This window comes from Babylonia areolata, chromosome 12 (genome assembly GCF_041734735.1).
Source record: "Babylonia areolata isolate BAREFJ2019XMU chromosome 12, ASM4173473v1, whole genome shotgun sequence".
Lineage (NCBI taxonomy): Eukaryota > Metazoa > Mollusca > Gastropoda > Neogastropoda > Buccinidae > Babylonia > Babylonia areolata.
Window position 1 is genome coordinate 8375255 of NC_134887.1, and position 20686 is coordinate 8395940.

At 42.7% G+C, this 20686-nt stretch overlaps 1 protein-coding gene across 1 annotated transcript in view; it reads right to left on the reverse strand.

Annotated features, from left to right (window-relative positions):
* Positions 1–353: 353 nt before the first annotated feature.
* Positions 354–20686, reverse strand: part of LOC143288371 (ATP-binding cassette sub-family C member 9-like) — a 91716-nt gene continuing 71383 nt past the window's right edge. The window contains exons 30-37 of the mRNA XM_076596771.1: positions 19040–19153; positions 16792–16918; positions 15633–15763; positions 12518–12705; positions 9992–10095; positions 8932–8981; positions 6960–7109; positions 354–5138 (exon numbers count right to left, since the gene is read on the reverse strand). Of these exons, the coding sequence (XP_076452886.1) occupies positions 4938–5138; positions 6960–7109; positions 8932–8981; positions 9992–10095; positions 12518–12705; positions 15633–15763; positions 16792–16918; positions 19040–19153 (1065 nt within the window). The 3' untranslated portion in view covers positions 354–4937. The remainder of the gene's footprint in view (positions 5139–6959; positions 7110–8931; positions 8982–9991; positions 10096–12517; positions 12706–15632; positions 15764–16791; positions 16919–19039; positions 19154–20686) is intronic.

A 20686-nucleotide genomic window follows, 5' to 3' on the forward strand; every position in this document is an offset into this window, starting at 1 on the left:
ACAACCACAACAAGTGGCTGCTCCAGTATTCCACCAACCACACTGTCTCTCGTCAGTCTACTCTCCTTCCCTTTCACTGTACACATGGTTCAAACACCACACAGGCATTTGCAATTACTAGGCGATAACTGTTCTCTTCCTTATGTCAATCGTTATCCACAGAATATAAAGCTCCCCACAAAACCCCTCCCTCCCTCTCCCCCCCCCCTCCCCATAACCTGAAGCCCCCTCCCTCCACCCTCCCCTCCCCTCCAAAAAAAAGGGGGGGGGGGGAAAGAAGTTCAGAATGGGGGGTAAAAGTGATTCCTCAATTCCAATATGTGTACACACATGCCTGCAAAGTTGATGGTTTTGAGCCCTGACAGCAAGACTATCAAGCATGCCACAGAGTGTTCAACTGAGCATGCCCGCATGCCTTCAAATGCATGAACAAAACTGCCCCTTCCTGTCTATGTGACTGCCTTCACCTCGACACCCCATCTCACTCTCTACGATCTGCCTCAGATCCACTCTGCTTGTACATTCCCAGATTCAAGCACTCCGCAGCTGGTCACCACTCTCTCTTTGTCTCCAGATCTTGCGCTTGGAATGATCTCCCTTGTTCGCTCTGTCAAATCCCTGCACTCGGCTTTTTCCAACACTGACCTTTGTTAAAACCTTACCTCTTTCCAAAACAGTTTCTACACACCCTCCCTTTTTTCTGTCCTTAGTTTCTCTGGCTTTCTGTTTATATGCATTCACAAGTTTTGTCTTTCATTCCTTCCTTTCAGAGTTACAGATGCTTGTGAAAGTTTGGTTTCAAGGCTCTTTGATTGGTTTCTGCACAAGATTTAGTGCTGCGTAAGTACATTTCTTCTTATTCTTCTTCACATTATTCATATTCAACGCAAAGTAAGTACATTTCTTCTTCTTATCATCGCTGTCTTTCGGCACAGCTGATCACATGATCACACATCCAGAGGAAGGAAGAAACATAGACCTGTGATTAGCTGGGATAAATCATACTGAGTCTCTCAGTAACAGAACACAAACATGGCATTCGGTGGGTGAGTTTAGAAAGCCTCTTCCCTTCTCTAAGGACAACCACAGCATGGTGGTTGGGTTTGTTTTTTTTTCCCCTTTCGCTTCTTACACAGCCACACACAACACCACAAGTTCAATCCAGTGTGGCCCTTCAGCACTCATGGGCTAGAAATTCAGAGCGATGAAACCAGAACCCACTACCTGAGCGCAACCGAAAGGGAAACGCCTTGAACGGGCAACGTACGCTTCATCTTAACAACAGTAATGACAACGGTCTGCACAGCCACCAGAGGGTTTGTCGCCAAGGACCTTCCTCTCAATGACCCTCTGATCCCAGCAACTCGCCATCACTATCACCAGTAATGATAATAATGATAATGAATGCTGTCAGCTCAAACCAGTATGGCGCTTCAGCAAGTAACGGACTAGAACACGGAAATGAAACCAGAATTCACTGCTATGCTAGAGTGCAACCCGACAGGCAGTGTGTCGTGTAATGGTCAATGCCGTTAATCTAAGTAATAGTAATGATAATAACAAATAATGAATGCCATCGGTTTGATCCAGTATGCCGCTTTGGCACTTAAGGAGGACTAGAAAACAGAAAAATGAAACACCACAGCCCATTACTGGAGTGCAATCGAATGGGCAACCTCATTTAAAGGGAAATGCCATTTCATCTAAGTTTGTACTTATAATAACAATTATAATAATGATAATCATCATCATGAGTTCCAGCTCAGACATCCTGCCTCACGTTTCAGTCTCAAGGAGGCATCAAAGCATGCAGACTGATCTTCACACTCTGCACACACACACACACACACACACACAGACACACGCACACACACACACACAACCCAGAGACAAAAGGGGGACAGAAAAGCCTGACTTACTCATAACAGATCAAATGTTCAGGCCTTGAGAACTTACTTAATGCTGAAAAAAATGTTTTTAATCAAACACTTACAAACATAAATAATTGATAAGAAATATCGCAGTAAACTAAACTGAAATAAAAACTAAAATAAATTATAAAAAAAACAAAAACAAAAAAAACCCAACAACCAACAAATAGATCAAATAAAACAGCAGCTATCTCAAATAAACCCCTCGACTCCTGCTGGTGAGTATTCTCGTCAATGAAGGACTATTACCTTTTTTTCTTTCTTTTTTTTTCCCTTAAGGCCTGACTAAGCGCATTGGGTTACGCTGCTGGTCAGGCATCTGCTTGGCAGATGTGGTGTAGCGTATATGGATTTGTCCGAACGCAGTGACGCCTCCTTGAGCTACTGAAACTGAAACTGAAACTGCGACAGTACACAGCTCTCGGGTCAGGATGTCAATGACCACCCTGTGTTCCTTCTTCTTCTTCTTCTTCTGCGTTTATGGGCTGCAAATCCCACGTTCACTCGTATGTACACGAGTAGGCTTTTACGTGAATGACCGTTTTTACCCCGCCATGCAGGCAGCCATACTCCGCTTTCGGGGGTGTGCATGCTAGGTATGTTCTTGTTTCCTATATCCCACCGAACGCTGACATGGATTACAGGATCTTTAACGTGCGTATTTGACCTTCTGCTTGCGTATACACACAAAGGGGGTTCAGGCACTAGCAGGTCTGCACATATGTTGACCTGGGAGATCGGAAAAATCTCCACCCTTTAGCCACCAGGCGCCGTCACCGATATTCAGACTGAAAGTCCAATGCTTTAATCACTCGGCTATTGCACCCGTCACTCTGTCTTTGAACTTGTTCCTCTTTGAACTGCGTACCTTTGGATCGGCAAAACCAGCGTCACCACTTGAAAGCACACAAAAAGTAGTAAATGTGCCTCACAGTCTCGCCACACTGATCTCATTTCACCAAGATTCAGCAGTCAAGGGGTTAAGGTATGAGGCAGCTGCATAGCGTGTGTGGGAAGAAGTGGACAGCTGGTCAGTCAGAAAGACTGAAACACACTTGTGCAGAGATTTTTTTTTTTTTTTTTTTTTTGGCAAAGGTAGGAAACATCTTCCTTGTTTTGGTTTCATTAGAAATGCTACTCCCTGATTTTGTGAGAACACTTTTCAACGTTCATAAAGAAAAATATACTTACTCCGTATGTATCAACATTTGTACAGATTCCTCTCGAAAAATAATAGAATCTCATACTGATGCTGACATGTAGGCAAGTTTAAGTATATATAAACACAATAAAGCTACTTTTTTTTCCTTTTCAAATATGAATTCCATTTCATATATGGATCAGCACAAACACCTCTGAATTTCTCTTTCCTCTCACATAAGTAAATATATACAGATCGAGCGCATTCTTATTCACACACACACACACACACACACACAAAGCACAGCACAAGCACTTTTTTCCCCCTCCCATCTAAAATCACTTCAGTGAACAGACATTATTAAATCAGTGACCGACCAACCACTTATCTCTGAAGTCTTTGCTCTTCAGCATTCTATCATGCTCAGTTTCAACACACACTCTGAAAGAGGCACAAATGTGGATAGTTATCTTTTGCACAGCCTCCTCCCCCTGCTCCTTGATTCTGAAAGAACACAAATGTGTTTGAGGAATTCATGCGTCTCCACTCTTTTTATAACATGCAGACACTCTCTCCATGAGCTCTTAAAACATCCATCAATGCAAACAGACAAACATGAAAGTGCACACGTTTTGTGCTTTGCCCATGTTTGTGCATGTCACACATACTAAAAACAAAAAAACCAAAAAAAAACCAACAACAACAAAACCACACACCCACATACTTTTCCTCATAGTCACTCTACCTCTCGCTTTCTCTCTCTTTCTCTCTCTCTCTCTCTCACAAAAACAAAATGTAACAATACATGCAGACATTTGCAATCTAATTCCCCCCTCCCCATCCTCTCTCATTCATGCACACACATGCAAACGCATGTACAAATACCAACAACACTCAAATATTTAAAAAATATTACAGTACATCTTGCTTATCATAAAAATGAACACGCAAATACACACCTATAACACTTAAATATTTAGATACATAACAGTTTATATCGCTTTTTCTTATAAAAAAAAAACCAAACAAACAACAAACAAACAGTCTGCACAAGGTATCTCTACAAAAGTTTCTCAAAATTTGACGTCATGTCTTACACAATCTCCTATTCATATGTATACATTATCAAATTCTCTTATACCCAAGATTTGATTAAAATAAACATACTCTCTCTCTCTCTCTCATTTTCCCTTTGCAAACATTGTAATTGTAAAAACACCCTCTCACATAAATGTGTTCACACACACACACACACCTATACAAACACACACACAAGCACATTCTCTCTTCTCTTCACATAGACAACTTTGCAATCATCTTCTTACACATATGTGCACACAAACACACACTCTCTCTCTCTCTCTTTCCCTGGGGCAGGGTTGGGGTGATACTTTGAAATCATCCTCTAACAAACACACAGATACTCTGAAATCCTCCTCCAACAAACACACAGATACTCTGAAATCATCCTCCAACAAACACACAGATACTTTGAAATCATCCTCCAACAAACACACAGATACTCTGAAATCCTCCTCCAACAAACACACAGATACTTTGAAATCATCCTCCAACAAACACACAGATACTCTGAAATCATCCTCCAACAAACACACAAATGTACACACACACACACACACACACACACACACACACACACATTTCTTTTTCCTTCGCACTGACACTTTGTAGTTATCCTCTTACAAAAACATTAGCGCACACACACACACACACACACATGGTGCACACAAAAACACACAGACACAAACAAATCGTTGCATGATCCACTTCATTAATTAAAGCTCGTCACTGGATGGCACCTGTCCCCGGCCATCCCCCAGCCTGGTCCGCTCAATCAAGGCCCGTCACTCTGAATGCACGGAAGGCACCAACAGTTTATGGTTCATGCCGGCCGCATGGTTCCCCTCACCGGCCATGGCCGTGGCCAGGGAGTAGAAGAGACTGTGGGGGTCGGCCAGCAGCTCGGCAGGGGGAGCAAACTCCAGCAGGAACCCGTTGTCCAGAACCATCACCCGGTCGTACTGCTTGATGGTGGAGATTCGATGCTGCAGAGGAGACATTCATATCATCATCATCATCATCTCAGAATGTTGGCAAGTTCTTTTTTGTTTGTTTTTTGTTGTTGTTGTTTTGATATAACAGATTACCCCCGAAAACGGAGTATGGCTGCCTACATGGCGGGTTAAAAACGGTCATACACGTAAAAGCCCACTCGCATATATACGAGTGAATGTGGGAGTTGCAGCCCACGAACGCAGAAGAAGAAGAAGAAGATATAACAGTTTCAGTTTCTCAAGGAGATGTCACTGCTTTCGGACAAATCCATACACAATATACCACATTTGCTTGGTAAATGCCTGACAGCAGCATAACCCAACACACTCGTCAGGCCTTGAGTGCATGCTTTTATATCAGAGTACCTATCAGATTGGGGGTCTTTTTTTCATAATTTTGCCAGAGGACAACACTCTCGTTGCCATGGGTTCTTTTTCAGTGGATTGTCATGTACTGTTGTATACAGAGTTGATATGAGAAGTTGTCTGTGACCCTGCTGACACTATATGGTGACACCTATGGTGACACTCAGGTGTAAAACAGGCGAGTCTGGAGTCAAACAGATTGCACATACGAGTACGTACCACATGCAGGACAGTGTTTTGCTTGCAGAGTATGCACATCATGCAGGTAATCACCGAGTAGTGCCTCATAAGTATCTCAGTGCCACACTGCTAGTCATATCCATGAAAACTGTCACAATTGTCACTGCTATTGTCCTTATCACATGAATGATTCGAACTTCGTCTCAAAGAGAACTTATGCCTTTCACTCCGCTAGCAGTCACTGAACCAGAATCTGATTATTATCTACACAATTCTTGAACAAAAACTATTCAGAAGCAATACTTTCTCTAGATACGCATGTCCGTGTCACAGTCATCACGTAATATGCCACACAAAGGTGACACGTGTGTGATATACCTTGAAGCAGTCACAGTAGTTACTGCACAAATATACACCATAATTTCCACACTTGCACTTTTTGAAGTTTTCATCACCCGCTATCTGTGCTTCTTCAGCCGCAGCTAACTGCACTCTCTCCTTGTCATTTATTTGAAACAGATCAAAATCATTATCTGACACAGCGTTGTAAAACTCATCATCAGAAAACTGGTCTGAATCCAAACTTTCTACACATTCCATTTTTTGTGTGTCTACACAGCAAAGCAGCAAGAATATAGTGGTGGCCACTTTTCCACAGCCTGGGGAGGGGGGTGTCTGGCATCCATTCCATTCATAAACACTGCCCCGCTAGTAATCCGGTCAAGGATAGATGATGCGTAAATGAAATGAAATTATGGTGCTTAGAGCCTCGCCGACCACTAAGGCCATCTCAAGGCTATCGCCGTAGATGATGCGTACTGATGACGTGACTCGCGGGAAGTTCAAAGCGCTTAACGCGAGAACTGATTTTCCGGGCTGCAGGAAGGAAAGGGGGAATTCTCTGCTGCACGGTTTTCCGGCCTCCAGGAATGAAGGGTAAAGTTCCTGTTAACCGGAAAACTGTGCTGCAGGAAAGGAATGTGTTTAGATTTGTTTTAAAGGATAAAAAGATTCTTTTATTCAAGACACAATTAAAGAACTCCACACATTTGCAAGTCACATCCACACTGCATACAAGCATACAGACAAACGAAAGTTAAAAAAAAAAAAGGAAATGAATTCAATCAAATCCCATGTTGTACTTGTTCTTTCACTGAGAGGCTCAATATGTCTTATCCAATCAAGTTCCACACTTGTAAAAACTTTTTTTTTTAACTCGTAACAACAATTTTTTTTTTTTTTGACAAACATTTTTTTTTAACTCACAGCAATGGTGATGACAGTGCGGCCCTGGAAGTCTGCCCCACACACGATGTCCTGCACAGCAGTCTCCGTCTCATGATCGATGGAGGCCGTCGCCTCGTCCAGAATGATGATGCGCGAGTTACGCACCAGTGCTCTGGCCATGCACAGCAGCTGGCAACATGAGAATGGTTTCAGTTTCAGTAGCTCAAGGAGGCGTCACTGAGTTCGGACAAATCCATATACGCTACACCACATCTGCCAAGCAGATGCCTGACCAGCAGCGTAACCCAACGTGCTTAGTCAGGCCTTGAGAAAAAAATAAAAATAAAAATAAATACATAAAAAAGAACTACTACTACTACTAATAAGATGTATAAGACGCAAAAACTTGATTAAGTCAACTATAAGCGTACAAAAAAAAAAAAAAAAAAAAAAAAAAAAAAAGGAGAATGGAATATATGTATGCCATGAGAATGGAATATATGTATATAAATACCTATCTATTCATCTATCTATCTATTTCTCTCTCTCTCTCTCTATATATATATATATATATACATATATATGTATATATATAATCAAAGTACAATGAAATAAAACAAAGTGCAATAAAACAAAAAGAAGTAAAACAAAATAAAGTACATAAAATAAAACGGAAATAAAGTAAAACAAAACAGTGTAAAACAGAATGAAACAAAAATAAGATGCCATAAAATATAATAGAATAATAAGATATAAAAAAGACAAAACAAAGAATATGCAGTAAAATTAAAATGAGATGAAATAAAATGGAGCCAAACAGAATAAGATCAAATTAACTCTCTCCATACGAACGGCGAAAGAGACGACTCTAACAGCGTTTCACCCCAACTGCCATCATCAAAATATTGCAAGCGGAAGGCTCTTATACTGAAGAGGTGAATGTTGACAAAGAATACCACAATTCTGACGACGGAAGCTAAAGGTTGGGTCATTCAGACACCCACTGGACATCCGAGGGGTCTGTGTAGAGGAGAAGAGAGGACTGGCCGTACTGAGTGAGTTAAAAGTAAAATAAAATAAAACAAAGTTAAAGAGTAAAGCAAAGTAAAATAAGATAAGATCAAATCAAATCAAGAACTACTGTCACTGCCAAACAAATGAAAGACAAATACCTTTTTATTCCACAGTCTCGCCAGAGTTTAGCTCTTGATTATAACCTTAGGACATGGTTTTCTATATTTTTTTTTTATAAATCCAAAGAAACCATGTCATCATATAACGTTAATTTCTCTTTGGTTAATGTTATATTTTGCTTCAGGGCAACACAAATTCATCATTTGTTAGTGTAAGATTTTGCTTCTGTGTTTCTATCTACTCTACGATTTAAGAATAAAAAAAAAATTACATGGAAAAACATAGTGCAATCAAACTCTCTAAGCGCCTCTCATTTTGGTTGCAAAACCACATAATACTTCAGCACACACTTGCAAACAAAACACGCAGAGTCACACAAGTGGAGACACAATGTGTACACACACACACACACACACACACAAACACACACACACATAAACATACATACACACACACCACACACAAGCAGGCACGCGCACACACGCATGCATGCACGCACGCACACGCGCACACACACACACGCACGCGCACACACACACACACATGCACACACACGCACACACACGAACACACACACGCACACACACGTACACACACACACACCACACATGCACACGCGTACACGCGCACGCACGCATGCACACACACACATACACACACACACACATAAACACACACACACGCACACACACACATACACACACACACACATAAACACACACACACACACACAAATACACGCTTGCACAAGTACAGGAAGAAACACTGTAACATACATGCACAGTGCTCTTTACGGAGATAAATAAAGTAAATAGAACAGAACAGAACAGAATATTATAGCATGAAAAAAACAACAACAACTGGAAGCTGCACAGACCTGTCTTTGCCCAAGACTGAAGTTACTCCCATTCTCATTCACCTCAGCATCTGGAACAGAACTGTACACTTTCAGTTTCTGTTCTGCAAGTGCACACAACAGTGAACTTCAGATAGGACTTTAATATATAGATGGATATTGATGGACAGACAGACAGACAAACAAATAAATATCTGCAAGTGCATCCAACAGTTAACTAAAGGCAGTATTTCCGGTAGATAATCCAGAAAGATTGATAGAAAGATGTATTCATACATAATATTTGCACAGAAGATGTGTTACCAAAAAATGTCCTACACTGATTTGCACTGTACCTTACATTCTTGTTATCGTACCAACATTTTTTTTTTTTTTTTTTTTTTTTTTTTACATTTTATTCTAAATTTCCTATAACCTAGGGAAACAGTCAACTGTCTTTGCAAAGCACTGATCTTTCAAAATATTGCTTGTTTTTTTGTGAAACACACACACACACACATACATATACACGCTCACAGATCACATGCTAACTTGCTATGTTTAATGTCCCACATCCCTGGTTTGGAAGTATCGCCAGTGTCGACATCTTCAGCAGTCCACTGCTAATACACGATCTTTTCAAATCTTTGTTGAACAGTCTATAAGTTTATGATCATAGTCGTCAGTTACCCATTCTAAGGACGTTGGACTGCTCCCTTACTTAATGTCATCCCTCAAGGTTTTTCTTTCTCTTTTTTTTTTTTTTTTTAATTCACCCAGTTATCTTGTATCATCAAACACCAGATTTTATAAACAGACCTATTCTGGAACTGGAAACCATGCACCCACGTGCACAAACAGTGAATTTCCCCCCCTCCCCAGCAGTTTTTTTTCTTCCTCTTCCTGTCTAACACCACTCATTGTGAAAAAGATGTAAAATCAATGAATACACACAGAAGAGAACTTGATCCACATACTTCCTTTTTTTCTGTCAAAGACTGCTCCATGCTCTCTCTCACACACACAGGCACACATGCATGCATACACACATATATCCCTCCTCCACAAACACACACACACTCACAGAACTTGATTTACATACCCAATTTTTCTGGCAAAGCCTGCACCACGCTCTTCATCTGTACAGACTCCAGAGCTTGCCACAACCTGTCATCCGACCACCTGTGGTCTGGATCCAGGTTGAACCTGTGAGTGTGTGTGTGGTCGATCAGTGAAATGGTTACACTCCATTCTGTGTGTGTGTGTGTGTGTGTGTGTGTGTGTGTGTGTGTGTGTGTGTGTAATATCCAAAAATCACACGCACAGATTAAGAGTACAGTCTTGTCCAGTAATCCCAAACCTTAAAAGACCCCCACAACAGCATCATCACCTCAGTCGCCATCATCAGAAAATCTGGGGCACAAAAAACAATAACAACAATAACAAAACAAAACAATCCTCGGAATGCAACACCAGTTCAGTTGACTTTCTCAAGGAGGCATCATTGCTTTCGGGCCAATCCATAAACGCTACATCACATCTGCTAAGAAGATGCCTGACCAGCAGCGTAACTCAATGCACTTTGGCCTTGAGGGAAAAAAAACAAACAAATAAAATTCCTAAAATACAGATGTATAGTAAATAAATAAATAAATAATGTGACCAGCAGCATAACCCGATGTGTTTAGGCCTTGAGGAAAACAATTTTGAGAGTATCAGTATCAGTAGCTCAAAGGAGGCGTCGCTGCATTCAGACAAATCCATATACGCTACACCACATCAGCTAAGCAGATGCCTGACCAGCAGCATAACCCAACATGCTTGAGGAAAAAATTTGAGAAATATTTTTTTTGGAAATAAACATATAATATATAAATGAATAAATAATCTGACCAGCAATGCAACCCAATGTGCTAAGGCACTGAGCAAAAACAAAATCAGAAAAAAAATATTTTAACCCCTAGGCTGCCTGCATGACGAGATAACTCGTCATGGCAAGCATGTATGCTTCGCTGCCTGCATGACGAGATAACTCGTCATCGAAATATTCTGACTTTTCCCTGCTTTGCATTCAGTTCGTTGACAAAAATGCTGGTAGCTTTAGCTTGGGGAATCTTTCTGGATTCTATTCATAGCTAGAAACACCATCTGCGTCATAAGGCAGTCCTTTATTTGAACGTTTTGGTTGGGTTACTGGCCGCAGTCTTTGCCTGGCTCCTCTCCTCGCTCGCTCAACAAAATGTCGGACTGACTCCGTGCTCAAGACATGCGCTCGTGGCGAACTAAATCAACCAAGATTACTTTCTTTAGCTAATGGTCAGAAAGAATTGGAGCATAAATTCGAAGGAGAAGACAGTGGTGAACATTTATAGGACGATTTGATAGAAAATAAAGGGAGCAATCAAGAGAGTGGCCAAGATACAACTATCAGTGAGTGATGCAGGCTGTTCAACTCTAGCAGACGAATTTTTAGCAGGGCACCGTATGAGCTATTTTCTTGGCACTCAGCCAACGCGGTCTGATGAAGTGACGGTGTGAGAGGGGTGAAGAGGAGGGGGGTGGAGACTGAGGGGGCGTGGCCTCACATCCATATTATCACTTGCAGAAGTCACAATGCATCTATTTCTTTTTCAGTTTTTTTATATTGTGGTTGTTCTAGTATGATTTTGTGTGTGCAGATATCCATTTGTCCAGAAAGTGATATTTTTGTGCAAATTACCAGACTAATGTTTGTAATGAACAAGTTGAAAATGTGACAAAAAACAAAACACAGATTTCAAAACAACAGCATGTCACTTAAAATGCATAAAATGGGAAAACATCATGTGTTTTGTATTCTTTATTCATTTACCTTTCAGAAAATATATACTTTTATGGGTCTTTCTCCAATAACAAAGAGCACAGAATTTTTTGAAAATTTATACCCGTTTTTTGTGAAAAAACCCTGGCAAATAGATTTCACTTAAATTTTATTTTCCTGGCAGCGAAAGGGTTAAAGATATATGCTTGCTTGGTTCGCTTGCTTGCCTTGGTCCCTTAACTCCACGGGAAACCGTCAGGGAACCACGATATTGACTCGTGCACCAGCCTTCTCCATTTCGGATGATCATGAGTGAGTGACTGTGTCTCAGCAAATGTCGGCACTGTTGACAGTGGGAAAGGCTACAACTTGGGATTCTCTCTTGAGGGCACACAAGACCGTATGGCTGTGTCTGGAGTGGCACTGTCTTCATTTGTGTGCGGACAGGGGTGGTTTGGTCTGTGGGGTGTGCTCAGCAGCTGGAGGGTGGTGTCTTTTGCTGGTGGGCTCTGCAGTCATGAAATACTGGTTGGTACACCCAAAGGGATACTTTTTTTAAGGCTGTCACGAGTTGCATCCTGTGGTCTCTTTTGCCTTTGTTCGGGAGCAGTTATGTCCCTTGAATTCTTAATGGAGTGTCCAGTGCATGCCTGCACCCACCGTGAACACAGCGCAGGCCTCCAAGGGTGGTGCAGGATTGCTCCAAGGGCGGGTGGAGACAGTGCTTCTTGGGGTTCTCGCCAGTACCTACGGCTGTTTCTCTTTCTTCAGCAAATGTCAAAACATGTATAATGAATAAACACAAATTCAAGGCCACACTGCCCTCACCTCAATGTTCCGGAGAAAAGGATCGGATCCTGGGGGATGATGGCCAGCCGAGAGCGAAGGTGGTGCAGTGGAACGTGGGATATGTTGGTGTCGTCGATGAGGATCTCCCCGTCAGAAATGGTCAGCACCCGAAACAGCGCCAGCACTGTCGAGGACTTGCCACTGCCCGTTCGACCGCACACCCCCACCTGTACGCACACAAACATTGCATGTTTCAAAGGGGCATGGGCAGATTTTTTCTTCTTCCATATTTATGTATGATAGTCAGTTGTGTCTCTGACGACGGGCGCAATAGCCGAGTGGTTAAAGCGTTGGACTTTCAATCTGAGGGTCCCGGGTTCGAATCATGGTGACGGCGCCTGGTGGGTAAAGGGTGGAGATTTTTACAATCTCCCAGGTCAACATATGTGCAGACCTGCTAGTGCCTGAACCCCCTTCGTGTGTATATGCAAGCAGAAGATCAAATACGCACATTAAAGATCCTGTAATCCATGTCAGCGTTTGGTGGGTTATGGAAACAAGAACATACCCAGCATGCACACCCCCAAAAACGGAGTATGGCTGCCTACATGGCGGGGTAAAAACGGTCATACACGTAAAAGCCCACTCATGTGCATACGAGTGAACGCAGAAGAAGAAGAAGAAGAAGTGTCTCTGACGATCAGAACGGCAGGATGGCGACTGCTGTTCCGACAATGGCCAATTATACGCAGATTTGATAACACAATTTTTACCCTTATTACTGCAAAAAAAACAACCCATTTTGGTATGTTTTGTGATGACTGACTTTCCAGAAAAAACACACTTTATGCTCTTGTATTTGTATTTCATTTTATTTCTCTGTGTGAAATTCGGGCTGCTCTTCCCAGGGAGAGTGGGTCGCTACACTACAGCGCCACCCATTTTTTGTATTTTTTCCTGCATGCAGTTTTATCAATTTTTCCTATTGAAGTGGATTTTTCTACAGAATTTTGCCAGGAACAACCCTTTTGTTGCCATGGGTTCTTTTACGTGCGCTAAGTGCATGCTGCACACAGGGCCTTGGTTTATCGTCTCATTCGAATGACTAGTGTCCAGACCACCACTCAAGGTCTAGTAGAGGGCTGAGCCGTGATTCGAACCAGTGCGCTCAGATTCTTTCGCTTCCTAGGCGGACGTGTTACCTCTAGGCCATCACTCCACATCACTCTTATTTCTGTCATGCCTCCCACACTACTGAAGATGATAGCATAAAACATGTATATTATCATGCTGCACTCCTGAAACAATTTGAAGAAGAAAAAATCATTTATAACAGAATTTTCTTTTTTGTTCAAAAGGCCTTTGTTTTCAAAAGGGGTGGTCGTTTGTTTTCATAAAACTATCAACAGTCTCAGAAATAACAATCTTTTGTCGTGATTTTTTTTTTTTTTTTTTAAGCTATCAACTGTCTCAGAAACAACAATCTATTCTCACCAAAGGATTAAAAAAAAAAAATTAAAAAAAAAAAAGACTAAAAAGAATGACAATTTCAGAGAACTACAAAAAAATACATAAAGAAAGAGAGAGGCAAAGAATACACAACACAATGAAAATGCCCAGCTATCAAGTCTGGAGGAAGACAACAACAACAACAACAACAACAAACCAACACACACACAAAATAGAATCCAGAACAAATGCAAGTGACCAGAATGGGAAGGCAGAAAATAAGAAAGAAGGGGATGTCACAAAAAATAAAAAAAAAAAAACATATTAAAAAAAAAAAAAAAAAAGGGAGAAAGAAAAGAGAAGATTTCCAACAGAATTTTTTTTCTCCAGAAAATGGACAAATTCGTTCTAACTTGATACAGCCTCCACCCCCAACACCACCACCCACTATGTCAAATATGCAGAAAGCACCAGGAAAATAAATAGAGTTCCGTTGTTCAGACGAACTTAACACTTCCATCAATACCTGTGAGAGACAGAGAAAGAAATCTAAGTCAGTTTTCTGTTAAGGAGAAAACACACACACACACACACACACACACAGAGCAGCACACACATACACACACACGTACACACACACGTACACACACACACAGCAGCAGACACAGCGATACCTTCTCCCCAGGGATGATGACGAATGAAGCGTTGCTGAGCACACACACACACACACACACACACACACACACACGTACGTACACACACACACACACACACTGAGCAGTAGACACATTGATACCTTCTCCCAGGGTTGATGACGAATGAAGCGTTGCTGAGCACACACACACACACACACACATACACACACACGTACGTACACACACACACACACACTGAGCAGTAGACACATTGATACCTTCTCCCCAGGGTTGATGACGAATGAAGCGTTGCTGAGCACACACACAAGTACACACACACACACACACACACGTACGTACACACACACACACACACACACACGTACGTACACACACACACACACAGAGCAGCAGACACAGCGATACCTTCTCCCCAGGGTTGATGACGAATGAAGCGTTGCTGAGCACACACACACACACACACACACACATACATACACACACACACACGTACGTACACACACACACACACACACTGAGCAGTAGACACATTGATACCTTCTCCCCAGGGTTGATGACGAATGAAGCGCTGCTGAGCACACACACACACACACACACACACACATACATACACACACACACACACACACACACACACACACACACACTGAGCAGTAGACACATTGATACCTTCTCCCCAGGGTTGATGACGAATGAAGCGTTGCTGAGCACACACACAAGTACACACACACACACACACACGTACGTACACACACACACACACAGAGCAGCAGACACAGCGATACCTTCTCCCCAGGGTTGATGACGAATGAAGCGTTGCTGAGCACACACACAAGTACACACACACACACACACACACACACACACGTACACACACACACACACACACACACAGAGCAGCAGACACAGCGATACCTTCTCCCCAGGGTTGATGACGAATGAAGCGTTGCTGAGCACACACACAAGTACACACACACACACACACACACACACACACACGTACACACACACACACACACACACACACAGAGCAGCAGACACAGCGATACCTTCTCCCCAGGGTTGATGACGAATGAAGCGTTGCTGAGCACAGGGTCCAGCCCCTCATCGTACGTCAGACTGACATGACGGAACACCACCTTGCCTTTTGGCGGCCACGATTCGTCGTGCATGTCTTTGCCTGCACACACACACACACACACACACACACACACACACACACACACACAATTTCAGTATCTCCAGGTGGTGTCATCGGCGTTGAGACAGCTCCATATACGCTACACCACATTTGCTTGGCCTGTTCCTGACAGCAGCATAAGAATAAGAATAACTTTATTATCTCCAACTGGAGAAATTTGGTCAGGTGCATTATCACAACATAGACAAGTAAACAACATGGGGACCATAACTGTAAAAGTCAACAACAGCTTTTACGAATATTACGAAGACACAAATTTTAAAAAATATCACATACACCGTTTCATACATACAACCACACACTGCAGGTAATAACTAGTATTCTTAATGTAAAAACAGAAAGAATTAAGAAACATTATTTTGAATATAATTATAAGCACAGCCTACTATATTGCAAATTGATTATAATAGATAAGAATAAAGATAAATTGCGGAAAACCACACCAGATAATCAGCACCCACCCACCCGCACCCACCCACCCCCCAACCAACCCCATGACCCAACGTGCTGCTCAGGCATCGAAAGCATGGATATATATATATGTATATATTTGAGTACCTATCAGAGTGGATTTCTTCTACAGAATTTAGCCAGAGGACAACATTTATGTTGCTATCGGTTCTTTTTCGGTGCGGCAAGTATATGCTACATTTGGGTGTGTGTGTGTGCACGTTTGTTTGCGAACAAACAGTAACTAGGGTTCTATGAATGTTTTACTACACATCCATGATAACTGCACACATACACAGAGGCACACACACACACACACACACACACACACACTCACATGAGCATTTTCCCACCCCACTCCCTCCTTTTTTTGGGGGTGGGTGGGAGGGGGAGTGTGTATCTGATATCACTTAAAGTGGGAAGGCATATAATCGAGGAATGATACAATCACACACATGTTTCAAGCCCCCTCCATCCACACACACACACAGACACAGACAAACGCATAACACACACACACACACAAATGCATCTCCCTGAGCCCATTAGTCACTCACACTCCTCTTTCTCTCCGGTGCTGGGTTCAGTGGGGGTGTCTGTGTACTCCAGCACTCTCTCCACGGCGTTCATGGCCATCTCCACCTCTGTGGACACCCTCACGATCCAGTTCAGGTGGCCAGATACCTGTTACACACACACACACACCGCACACACACAACGCACGCACGCACACACACAGACACACATACATGCATATGCACACACACTCACTCACACCATGCAAGCACACACACACACGGACATACAAATGCACACCTCACATCCACACCGCACAGACACCCACACACCACACACACACATATATGTACTGGATATATAACTTACACACACACACACACACACGCGTGCACGTAAGCATGTCACTTCAAAATAACTATTTTGGCAGACTCACCAAGAAGTGTAAGGCTCTCAAGACCAGAAGGAATAAACACAAACTTGTGATGCAAAACTATCACAAAACTTCAGTGACACATTCAGTGACATAGCTCCTTGTCGACTGTTGGCCGAGACAACACATGTACCATGTGGGAATGAATTCCTCGTGGACTGTTAAGTGTTACCAAGAGGAAATAAATTCCCTCTGGACTGCTGACCAAGAGAATACATGTACCACGTGGGAATAAATTCCCTGTGGACCGTAGACCTTAGCATCACACATTCTATGAAGGAATAAATCCCCTGTGGACTGTAGACCTTTGCAACACACGTACTGTGAGCAAATAAATTCCTTGTGGACTGTAGACCTCAGCAACACACGTACTATGAGGGAATAAATCCCCTGTGGACTGTAGACCTTAGTAACACACGTACTATGAGGGAATAAATCCCCTGTGGACTGTAGACCTTAGCAACACACGTACTATGAAGGAATAAATTCTCTGTGGACTGTAGACCTTAGTAACACACGTTGTGGACTGTAGACCTCAGCAACACACGTACTATGAAGGAATAAATCCCCTGTGGACTGTAGACCTCAGCAACACACGTACTATGAGCGAATAAATCCCCTGTGAATGTAGACTCAGCAACACCGATGTGAGCAAAAAATCCCGGACTGTAACTTGAACACGATAGAAGGAATAAATCCCCTGTGGACTGTAGACCTTTGCAACACACATACTATGAGGGAATAAATCCCCTGTGGACTGTAGACCTTAGTAACACACATACTACGAGGGAATAAATCCCCTGTGGACTGTAGACCTTAGTAACACACATACTATGAGGGAATAAATCCCTGTGGACTGTAGACCTTAGCAACACACTACTATGAGGGAATAAATCCCCTGTGGAACTGTAGACCTTAGTACACACATACTATGAGGGAATAAATCCCCTGTGGACTGTAGACCTTAGCAAACACATGAGGATAAATCCTGATGAGCTAGTAAACCATATAAGGAATAATCCCCGTGGACTGTAGACCTTAGCAACACACGTACTACGAGGAATAAATCCCCTGTGGACTGTAGACCTCAGCAACACACGTACTATGAGGGAATAAATCCCCTGTGGACTGTAGACCTTAGTAACACACATACTATGAGGGAACAAATCCCCTGTGAAGTGTAGACCTTAGCAACACACGTACTATGAGGGAATAAATCCCCTGTGGACTGTAGACCTTAGCAACACACGTACTATGAGGGAATAAATCCCCTGTGGACTGTAGACCTTAGCAACACACGTACTATGAGCGAATAAATTCCCTGTGGACTGTAGACCTTAGCAACACACGTACTATGAGGGAATAAATCCCCTGTGAAGTGTAGACCTTAGCAACACACGTACTATGAGGGAATAAATTCCCTGTGGACTGTAGACCTTAGCAACACATGCACTACGAGGGAATAAATCCCCTGTGGACTGTAGACCTCAGCAACACACGTACTATCAGGGTACAAATTCCCTGTGGACTGTAGACCTTAGCAACACATTTACAATTAGGGAATAAATTCTCTGTGGACTGAAGACACTAGCAACACACGTACTATGAGGGAATAAATTCCCTGTGGAGTGTAGACCTTAGCAACACACGTACTATGAGGGAATAAATCCCCTGTGGACTGTAGACCTTAGCAACACACTATGAGGGAATAAATTCCCTGTGGACTGTTGACCATAACCATGAGGGAATAAATCCCCTATGGATTGCTGGCCGTTACCTTGAGAGAATAAAATCCCTGTGGACAGTTGGCCAAGAAACACACACACACACACACACACACACACACACACAAGTACCATGAGGGAATAACTGATGCAGAGGCCGATGAAGGCAGGGTCGATGTTGCCAGACACTCCAGCACTCAGACTGGCGATGGCCGAGGCAAACACCAGCATGCAGCTCATGTAGTCCTGTCACACACACAGTGAATGGAACAGTGGATGAATGAACTTCGTTTATAATAATAATTATTACATTTATATAGCGCTGAATCTTGTGCAGAGACAAATCAAAGCACTTTCGCGCTAGTAATTCAAATGCATGCATAATTCTAAAACTGGAGGAAAACAACAACAACAATAACAAAAAACAAAAACAAAACAAACAAAAAAAGAGAAAAAAAAAGAGCAAACAAACAAACAAAAAACTAAAGACAAGGAAGAGGCAGGGAAGGGAGGCTATTTTGGGAAGAGGTGGGTTTTAAGGCCAGACTCGAAAGAGCTGATTGTGGAGACCTTTGAAGTGAAAGAGGAAGTTCATTCCAATTACAAGGTCCAGAGACAGAGAAAAAACGGCAGCCAACAGTCAAGTGTTTGAATCTGGGTATGCGTAAACAGAGTGGATCCGAAGCCGATCGTAGGGAGCGAGATGGAGTGTAGAGGTGAAGGCAGCCACAGAGATAGGAAGGGGCAGAGTTGTGAATACATTTATAACACAGAGCGCTCATTTTGTACTTTATTCTAGTTATATTCTATTTAGTTTATGTAGGGCACATAAAAACTTTCCGCACTTGTCTGTGTGTTGTGTGTTCACCGTGCAACCCACTCACACACACACACACAGACACAAAAAAAACACCAACAAGAAACAACTGAATGCCTCCACAGCAGACAACACACACACGAAGACTGGACTCCAAATCAACATTGGTAAAACAGAGGTCATGAGGGTCAACAACAAGAAGCAAGATCCAGTGCAACTACACCAAGAGAACATCAAGGAGGTTGACAAGTTTGTCTACTTAGGCAGTGTTGTCAGCAAAGACAGGGGGACGGACGAAGACATCAAGAGCCGTATCAACAAAGCAAGACACGCCTTCAACACCCTTCGACCAATCTGGAGATCGACAGCCCTCTCAATCCGCAACAAGATCCGGATTTTTAACACCAACGTGAAGTCGGTTCTACTCTATGGCTCAGAGACGTGGAGAGTGACAAAGACCAGCACCCACAAGCTTCAGACATTCACCAACAGATGTCTAAGAAACATCCTGAACATCAGATGGCCAGAGGTTGTCTCCAATGAAGAACTTTGAAACATGACAAAACAGGCCCCACTGGAGACGGAAATCAAGAAACGGAAATGGGGATGGATAGGCCATACACTACGCAAGCCTGCAACAAACATCTCAAGACAGGCTCTTGATTGGAACCCACAGGGGAAAAGGAAAGTTGGCCGTCCGAAGCAGACCTGGCGGAGACGCATTGAGGCAGAGACAAGGGCGGCCGGAATGACGTGGGCCGAACTGAAGAGGACCAGCCAGAGCCGGGTGCGTTGGAGGAGTGTTGCTGCGGCCCTATGTTCCCCAAGGAATCAAGAGGAATAAGTCAAGTAAGTCAAGTCAGGGCACATAAAAACTTTCCGCACTTGTCTGTGTGTTGTGTGTTCACCGTGCAACCCACTCACACACACACACACAGAGACAAAAAAAACACCAACAAGAA